Genomic DNA, 10,079 nt, shown 5'->3' on the forward strand with positions numbered 1-10,079 from the left:
TGTTAACTTCTCTACAGCAAGATTAGCAATATCGCCCATTGAAAAATGGCGCTGTAGGCAGCCTTCGTTTGTGGTCTCTGGTCAACAACTGTAGGCCTTTCCTCGAAGGTGCCGCAGAGACTCGCCGCCGGTGATCGTGGTGGGCTCGTAGGGCGCCTTCGAGGAAACCCCACAAAATGCCCAAAGTCGTCGAGAACATGCAGCTGGGCTTTGCCGGTTGTCGCACCGCTTTCCGAAGGGTCAGTGCTTCATCGGAGAAACAGCTTTGGAACAAATATCATTCACTGAAGTGTAGGGACAAGGCTGATCGTTTCTGGACCTTATAGAATAATTTGCTGTTGTTTTATGTTTGACATGAAGCATTGGAACTCTATTACGACTTAGCTTTGTAGCTACTGTTGCGCGCGGTTTTGTGACCGTCAAAGGTCGCGGCCGTCGACCTTTCACTGTCGCGGTGAGAATGTTTGTATATTGCCGGCCTGATATGCTTCCGTGTTGCGGCTTCCGGACGTTTGCGGCTGCGAGTTTTAGATTTGCTTAATTGTGAAGACCGCTAAATTGCCCGCTTAATTTGAGGCGGCATTTTATTTTTGTTTTCCCAGCGTTGTATGCTTGTTTACGTCTGCTAATCGTACTCATGCATTCAGAGAATAGAAGGAAAACAACTAATTGAATTTGTACAGTTGTTTTTTATGTTGTTTAGCCTCATTAGATATGGTACATTCCCATATTGGGAGACTAATCAGGCTTTTGTGCAGACCTAATTTTGTTTTAGGAATCAATGTCAGTGATAAATGATTTGGAAATGATTTTGACGGGTGACAGAGACCAAGGAACAAATATTTTCGGAATAAAGAAAGGAAAAGGAATTTAAAAAAATAATAACTTGCACCGAAATCTACCTATGATGAAAACATACCTAAGAAGCAACTCTTACACCGTCTGCATTATTCTCCCGACTACTCTAAAAGAGCCTACCACTTTTTTTTTTTTTTTTTCGGATATCTAAAAATACTGCTTGCAAATGTAAACCGAGATGCTTTCACTCCGGTTTTCAGTGTGCGCCGTATAATCATTGACTTCCAAAAGGCAGTCGATGATGCAAAGAGTGTCGAGATGGTGACAATAATGGGGCCTTGACCGCACATTATTAAACAAATAAATTAATAGTCAACTTAATCAAGCTCGCGAAGAACAAGAAATAAAAAAAACACAAGCCCAAATTTGCTCTTTGGAGACTGCTAAGCTCGCAAACCCGACAGCTAACATTGTGTTAGATCTTAGTACACGCCAACATGGTTAGCTTGAGACATTACACAGATAACTGGTTTATATTAATGGCTTGTTGCTAGCGTTCTGCTTTATTGTTATTGCACAATGTGTGCAATTTAAAGAAGTGCAGTCGCTGAGCTTCTGGCATACACAGTTAGAAGTCTATTAAAAAACAAAATTATATTTTTTCGCATCTCTGTGTTGTGCAGTGTTGCCGGTGGCTGACGTGTAGCGGCAGTGTCCCTGGCCGGGAACCCCGTGATCAATATGAGGTGCTTTGTTTGGGCCTCACGGGTGCGGGAAAATCAACAGCCCTGGCCACACTGGTGGGGGAGCCCAGTGATTCCCTTGAGCCCACCACAGGTTTCAATATCAAGACACTGCCTGTGAATGACACCGTGCTCAATATCAAGGAACTGGGTGGTAAGTGACTTTGCCCTCGCTTCTTTGTGTCGGGTCTCCGTTTATTGTGCAATAACAGAGATAACAGTTGCTTGAACTATGGGAGCATGCTCTTACTTTATTTTACCCTAGGGTATAGATTACATTACAGAGGGAAAGGGCAAATCACAACAATAAAAACAATACAAAGCATAAATTATTCAAGAATACAAAACAACAGAGGTAAAAATTATAGTTAACTTTTTTGACAAAAACAAAGAAATTGAGGAACAATAATATGAAGTGGGGTACCCGAACAGTATAGTAAATGAATGTAGTGATGGTGCATTAGTGAGTTGTGCATTCTGCCACCTGCAAGAGAAAAATGAGAACAAACCTGAATGATGGTTTAACCATACTCCTGAAGCAATGGTTCTAGCTGCAATACTGCATGGCTCGTGGCGAGCAAGTTTCATGCTATTGCATAAGAATATGGCCTTGTGTCTGCCTTTGGCCATTCTGGTTGTATTAGAAGGTGGGTGCTGTGGACTTCTTGATGATAACAAAAATGTCATCAACACTTGTCCTGATTGCACTCTTTGACAATGTCGTGCAGGCTCAGTGCGTCCATTCTGGCAGGAATACTTCGGGGATGCACACGGAGTGTTGTTCGTGTTGGACGCTGCTGGTGGTGAGACCTCCTTACAGGCAGCCCGGCAGACATTGGCAGAAGTGCTGCCCCAGCTGAAAGGGCGCCCATGTGTTGTTCTGGCCACCCACTCCGATGTATCAGGCTGCGCTACTCAAGCACAGGTGTGAACCTCTCCGAGCCGTACCCTATGTCTTCTTGTTAAAATACTAAATTAACTGGGGTGGAGGCAGGCATCATTTTAGTATGCCACTTTCCACTATGGTGCTATGAATGGGTCCTTATCAGGTAACAAATAGTGAGTATACAACACCATGGTCAAATGTATTTTATATGTGATGGGATGGTGTGGCACACACCAAAAAAGGATGATGTCCATTTGTAGTTGTTGAGATGAGGGACTGTAATATTGCAACCATTTTTCATTCACACCATTGATATTTAAAGGTTTTTATGTTGGCTGTGAATGCTTGATGTATGAAGTTGTGCTGGTTGCAGACGAAGAATTGCTTAGTAGATGTGGAGATGTCTCCAGCCACCACAGCAAATGCTAGGAACGAACTTTATATGGTGCCCTTTCTTTCTCACTATTATCGCTTCCTTCTGTGTAAGAAAACCCCGTGATATGAGGCTTGGGAATCAGCGTATAGGTAACTGACATGCTTTAGATACAAAAAAATACTATAGGTAACTCTCTAATCTTACACTAGGCTGTACAGAGCTTTTATCTGCAGCAGTGCATGAACATACAGTTAGCAGTATTTGCCATAATAGGTTGCACCTGGAAATACTGATGATAAACCATTCCTGCCTTCTCCTACCTGTCTGGCCTTTGTCGATGCTGTGCTGCTGCCTTCTAGAACAAAAGCACAAAATGTTTAGTTCCTTGTGTTAAATACTTCATGGCATTGTGAAGCTTTTGTTGGCTAGGTTTGTAGTTTACTGCATACTGTCTAGTAGTGTCTCTTTATTCAGGCAGCAAATTAGGCACCCAGCAGGTGAGCAGCTTGTTTTCCTGTGATTAGATTTAGCCTAAGTTATGTTCCTCATGTGCTAGAGCTTTCATGTTCTTTATGAAGGTGGTGGGTTCGGCACATTTGTGTGATTGAAGTTTGAATGTTTATAACTCGCACTGTCAGTGTAGAATCCAAGCTTAGCAAATTGAAGAGGCCCAGTGCGAAACCAGAGGCAACACTAGGGTAAGCAACACCCATATAAAGTGAAAGTTCTTAGTGGAGACACCTACATGTTTGTTTTCATAAAAAAAAAGAAAGAATGTGACAGGTTTATATAAAAACAAATATTGCTGACAAAATTAAAGCAATAGAAGTTTCACATGGCGTATCAATGTCGTATATTGACACTGCAAATTGGCAAGGAATGTAAAGGTTGTCAGATCATGTCAGCTTCCTCCCGGCTGCAAATTAGTACTGAATGGCACCTGGTGATATGCATAAGCATTTTGCAGTTGCATTCCTTTCGGTGCTTAATGCCACTGCCCTTAGTGACATCTATGATGCGGCTTTCCAGGAACAGTATGGTGGGTGGCGTTGATGACTGGCATGGTAGGTGCTGGGTCCTATTAGCTGCCTGGAAATACATTGCCTTATGCCATTAAAATCGTTGGCAGTCAGAAACAGGGAATTTGTCCACACTAAAAGACAGGAGGGGCTGACAGAACAATATAAATACCTGAAAGAAGTGGTTTCTGTTATTCTTTCAACTTTGTACACCAATGAGTATTTGTGAATAGGTGGCAGCTTTCCTGGTAATATCAGGGAAAGGAAAAAAAAGATTAACAGTAGGGTTGTTGTAAATGGGGCAGGGCTGTCAGCTTTTTGGCAAAGCTGGATATTAATGCGACACCATTAAAGGCCCTGTCTTGCAGAAAGTCTGGTGTCGGTGTTGTCAGCATTGTAAGTGATAAATTGTGGCAGGTGGCAGTTAGCAGGTGGCATAACCGAGCACTGAATCATCAATGTATTGTATGATACATGACCACATATCACAGAACTAGGAGGACCTGCCAACTCAGTTTGCTAATTTGAGGCTGGAAGGGTGCAATAGGAAAGGGCATTTGGGTGCCGAGTGAGGCACGCAACTCCTAGTCCATGCAGGCACATGTGTATGGCGTGGTTGTCAAGTGGCTGCTTACAACCTGTAGCTGGATAATGTGGTAGCTTAGGAGTGTGTACCAATAAAAATGTGCGAGATATTGGAGGCACAAGTTAAGGGATTGGTAATTAAGTGGGCAGAAACATGTATGCGAATGAGGACCCACAAGGAGAGCCACAGATGGGGGCCATTAACTCTGTCGCATTATACCCTTGAAGGCAGAGCTTAAAGATGCACTGAAGAGAATTTTAAGGATGTCTTTTAATTTCGGGAACTCTACAACGTCTGAGAATTCTTATAAGCTTTGAATTATTGCCCTGTGTGACAGATTTTGTTGTTGAAATCAGATAAAACGACCTGACTCACCTTCCCCCCCTTTAAATCAGTGCAGAGCAGAAGAGGAAATGCCCATCATGTAGAGTTCACTTCAGGCAATAGCGTGGCAGCTTGCCGCTCTGCCGTCGGCAGAGTATAATACGCAAAGTGATCTTGTGAACATATTTCACTTGCATGAGGCTTGTTGTTTCCATCACACTCCCTCTTAACCACAAATATGTAGCGGTTCTAGCAAAATATTGTTTGCATCATATCCGAAAACGTCAATAAAGAGAACTTTGGGTCTCTTTACAGACTAAAGGATTTTCATTGCAGTGTGATGATGTCGAGTGTCGTGAAAGGAAAGAGTACGAGTAAACTTTTATTGCCGAGGGCTTAATTTACAGCTGTGTTATCTGCTACTAAATTATTTATTCACGCAAACCTAGAAAACAAAATAAAAATGAAAACGAGATTTTCAATAATGGTTAGGGAGCTTGACTGCTGTGCCCAAGAATGCGGGATCGAATCCCGGCTGCGGCGGCCACTTTTCGATGGAGGCGCAAATCAAAGTGCCCGCATGTTCTGTGATGTCAGTGTACGTTAAAAAACCCCAGGTGGTTGAAATTTCCAGAGCCCTCCACTATGGCGTCTCTTGTAGCCTGGGTCACCTTTGGATGTTAAAACACCATAAACCAAACCAAACCTATTGCAGCATACCTAACAATCATCTTCAGAAGTCATTGATGTGTAACACAAGTTTGCTCTGAGTGACCTGCCTTCTTACAGCACGCTGCAGAAACTTCACACTTGACAAAAAGAGACACATACAAAGTAACCTAGTGTTTGTCCACTTTTTTCAAGTGTGAAGTTTACCTAGAGTGCCGTGAGAAGATGCACAACCGACTATCCGCAGTTAGAGCATTGTTGCATTGGGTGAAACTCATCCTTCATTGTACAGGTGGAGCAACTACTTGAGGGCCTGATGCACGGTCGGAAGTCAGCTGTGCTGTCCTGTTGTCGGGGCCAGCGCCAGGAAGTGCTCAAGGCGCTTGAAATGCTCACTGGTTACATGACTGCGTCCATCAAGTAGCACCGAGCCACTGCAGATGCACTGCATGAAATGCTCAAGGGCAGCGCTTGCCCCCAACCAACACTTTGCAGACAGATGTGTTCCCCACCATCCCTCCGGCATAGTTGTGTTCTTTGCGATGAAACTTGCTGGTAGTTTGTTTTTATACAACTTTGCCTGTCTGGCACGACGAATTTCACCCGACATTTGGGGCACCAGCCTGTTTTGTGGTGACGCTGTCATCATTTTCTGGACAGACCTTGCATGCCTACGTGCTGCCAACACTTGACATCGCATTTGCCTGTCAAAACACGGGCAAGTGTTGACAAAACATATGCAACGAGACTAACAGGGTGCACATGGTAAACTATTGTTGAGGAGCCACATCATACTTGTGGCTGTGTTTGCAGTATGCAGGCTAAACATGATTCTGGTACCTGCGAGCACCATTGCTTTGACAGAATTGGCCGCTTGTAAAGGGTCAAGGTTGAGAGCCGTGCATATCTGTACCTTTGGCGTTTGAGGCACTTTTAACCCACTGCATGGATATCTCACCACTGCATTCGACATCTGTGCTTTGACAATGATGTACACGTGGAGGAAGATTTTCCACTTATAGCTATGTTTATACCAGACTGACATAGGATAAAATTTTTCTTACATTAATTTCCTTGGAGTTTTTGCCCCAACTGCAATGTTAGCTCATCACTTGTGCCTGTTATGAGCTCAATGTGTTTCCACCTCAAGAAAAGTCTATCCTCTCCCTGCCAACCCTCGTTTGGTAAAATTATTGCATGTTGCGTTTTTGTGAATTTATTGGATTCAATTTTTGCTGTCGCCTCTTGTCACATTGGTTCCATTCAGAATAAGTGTGGTTGTGCCAGTAAACCTGGTATTGTGATGGACAAACCAGTGTGCCTGGCCCTGTTTACACTGTGGCCCATGCCAATGAATAGCATGTGCATTGTCCAATAATTGGCTAAAACGTCTGTCACCTCTTGCTTTGGAAAGGATCTTCCTGTGCTCCAAGACATTTCTATATGTGCAGCCTGTGCAACTTCTGTAACAGTGTGATTTACATTTTGGTTGCTCACTGCTCACCGGCATATTTGTGCTGCTTTGCAAATTAGATTTTCCGCGTGTGTCCTGTGCTGTGTTGCAGTGCAATATGATACTGCACCAAGGAGTGAGTCTATGCGAGCTTGCTGCTGACATAAGAAACCAAGCAATGCCATCTGTTTCCACATAGTGTTTGCATATTTCTGCTTTTGAGTAGAAAATTTGTATTTGCTTGTGGAACACATGCAGAGCTTCCAAATTTTCGTGCATTTGTGTTAAGGCTCGAGTGGAGATCACAAAACAGAATACTCCATGGCAAGATGTACTCTGTGATTCCCAGGAAAGAGCCTGGCAGTAGTCTGCATACCTTGTTGTTGCAGCTGTCTGTCTGTCCATTGCCAAAGTTAAGATGCTTGAAGCCAATGTTAATATGTTATGCCCTCAGCACTTGTTAATAGCTGTCGATGATTGAATGAAAAAAAAAAAGAAAAGATTGCAGAATGGTTTGGTAGGCATGATCAGACAAGAGACACCAGCTGCCTGCAGCCACTCCTATCGCAGCCAATCCACGCTGGGAAAGTCAGTGGCAGAGGCCAACTTCCTTTGGTAACGACAGGATTGGTTGCATGTGGTGTATGCTGGAGATAGTCTATAGTTCAGTGAGCAACACAATGTTTCAGCACACACTGATGACTCCTTTCAGCTGCCAAATTTACATTTACATGTTATGGGAAAATTATTTCCTTTCATGTGGTCCTGGCTGTTGCATTCTCATTTTATGTCTTGCTACGAGTAAATGGAGCTGGATTTTTTTTTTCTCAGTTGTCACACACAATGGTCATTTCCAGTTCTATTTGTATAGGCTAAAGCATAGATGATGACAAATGAAGAGAACTTAGCTTGTCTAACCTGCGTTTTCTGCTAAGAAGCCTCACTTCGAATGTTTTTCTGGCCCATGTGGCCATAGCCCGGTGAATATATTTACTTATGAATTGTATAAGCAGGCAGTACTGCAGCATGGAGTAACCAGATAAACTGCACCTGGTAAACTCGTTTTCTTGCGCACATCTTGCTGCATTCCATTTAAAGTTACAAAGGTGTTAGCATCATGGTGGAAAGTTTTTTTGGCAGTTAGATTGATCGCTATTCACAGTCAACTCGTGTTGCACAGTGAATGAGGAAAGTATTTTTGAGCATACATGCACGAGTACTAGGCAGAGTCAAAAACCTTTCAATCTTTCATTTTCTGCCGAGAACATGCCTTTGGGCAAGTGCACATCAGTGTTAATTTGCAGCCTCTCTGTGTAAATCTTTTGGTGTCAATTCACTAGAGGCACAAAAATTACAGCTGTGTAGGGGGTTCGCTTCGGCAGCGGGCCTGCATGTCTAGCGAGGGGCAGCGACTGCCGAACTTACAACCAAACAGGCTTGCTTTCTCGCAGTATGTGTTTAAGACCAGCACGTGCCGTTCCCTTGACATAGCAGCACAACTGCATCACATTTGCCAGACACTTGGTTTTGGTTGGCTATTACTTTTGCAAGCAAGGGCATCGCATTTGTGTTACATGCACTGCACTGTTTTAGAAGGTGGCAAGTTACTACTCTATTCTAGTCTTTTTATACTCTACAGCTGCGGACACAGCTGGTATTTTTGCTGGCTTCTTTTATCAGCATTCGTTTATAGGTTTTTAGCATATCTTTGCGTCATTGTACTGGTCTACATTGTTGCCATTACTGAGCTATGCCGCACAAAATTTCTTGCTGCGAGTACTCAGAAGCAGGTCATGGAGATTTGGCACAGGCTGTGTCTTACTCATTGCCAGCAAACAGCCTACCATTTTGTGGCAAATGACCATTTAATTCACTGCAAACTCTGCACACTTAGCTCAAGTGCTGGAACTCTGTGCTGTTCAGATGACAGATTATACTAAGTTGCTTTCCTGAGCATCTTGTAAAAGGCTCACGTTGTGTTTGAGGTTAGAACAGTAGCAGCATTGAGACCATTTTTCTTTTGCTCTTGTGACATGAAAGGTTACTTTCTTGCCAGAACCAGGCTTGGTTCAGTTTTGGGCTAGGCATGGCATGAACATATCTGCATTGACGACGCAATCATAAAAAGCCAAGCCATTCAAGTTTCACACTGGTGTTCTCTCCCTTTTACCACTGAACTAAACCATCATTTACGAGGCTGTGCTTAGGTGGACTGCTAACTACAGCCTTTTATTTGGACATTCAGGAGAAAGTTCCTGAATATTGTATCCTGCATTTGTGTCTTTTGCAGCCAGGACATGTACAGAATTCTGTATATCAAGCACAATGTACCTGTGTTCTTTTTCTTTGTCCTGTTACAGTTTTAACTTGTCAGTGTGTTGCATTGAAACAAGGCGTTCCTAGCTTTGGCTGCTGGGATTGTTTTGCATTTCGTTTCTTCTAACACTACTCCCTGAAATGTGAGCAGGGTTTAATCTTGAGCTGTAAAGATTTGCAATGCTTCACATTCAGATAAACCAGCCAATAAAACTCCTTGTATGATTGCCCATCATTTAACTTTTATGCATGCTAATCCGCCTGACCGAACCTACAGTACATTTCAAGCACTACCTAATCTTGCAAAGGGCTTGGAACTCTACCTACTGCAAAATAGATTAGGTTACTATTGTGTGCTGCCAACACTTTCAATTAAAATGCATACATTTAAAATTCACTACAGGGGTTTGTGAATGCCTTCCTACGTTCGCCCTTGTTTTGAATTTATAAAGTAAAACAGGCTGGCTTGGTTTATGGGGTTTAACATCCCAAAGCAATTCAGGACACGTGGGACGTCATAGTGGAGGGTTTCGGATAAATTTTACCATCTTGGGTCCTTTTAACATGCACAGACAATATTTTATTAATGCGAAAACCAAAGGAGGCTGAAAGTGTGGTATACTAAGAGACATGCTGGACTGCCAGAATGTAAACATTAAATGCGTGTTCTTTCTCTGCAGCGACTTTTTACTATGAACACCTTCCAACTCTTGCTTTCCATCACCTTGAACATCCAAATGGCCAATCAGCAATACTCATAAAAATTCCCATGCAAAACTTTATTTAGGTTCAATACCTAACGAACCAAAATTAGAAAATGCCGCTTGCTCTACTGTGCTGCATTTTGTTATGTTTCCGCTCATTTCTAAGTCATGGCCAAGTCAGATTTTCTGCTGTGGAAAATTAAAG

At 42.9% G+C, this 10,079-nt stretch overlaps 1 protein-coding gene across 1 annotated transcript; it reads left to right on the forward strand.

Moving 5' to 3' along the window:
- Window positions 1-14: 14 nt before the first annotated feature.
- On the forward strand, window positions 15-9,846 carry LOC146198623 (ADP-ribosylation factor-like protein 15). Its single transcript, XM_084594135.1, has 4 exons — window positions 15-239; window positions 1,482-1,695; window positions 2,270-2,466; window positions 5,694-9,846. Exons 1-4 carry the CDS (start codon window positions 177-179, stop codon window positions 5,823-5,825), a joined length of 606 nt encoding a protein of 201 aa, XP_084450261.1. The 5' UTR covers window positions 15-176; the 3' UTR covers window positions 5,826-9,846.
- Window positions 9,847-10,079: the final 233 nt, after the last annotated feature.

The sequence above is a fragment of the Amblyomma maculatum genome, chromosome 2 (assembly GCF_055883805.1).
Source record: "Amblyomma maculatum isolate TAMU_Amacu chromosome 2, ASM5588380v1, whole genome shotgun sequence".
NCBI lineage: Eukaryota > Metazoa > Arthropoda > Arachnida > Ixodida > Ixodidae > Amblyomma > Amblyomma maculatum.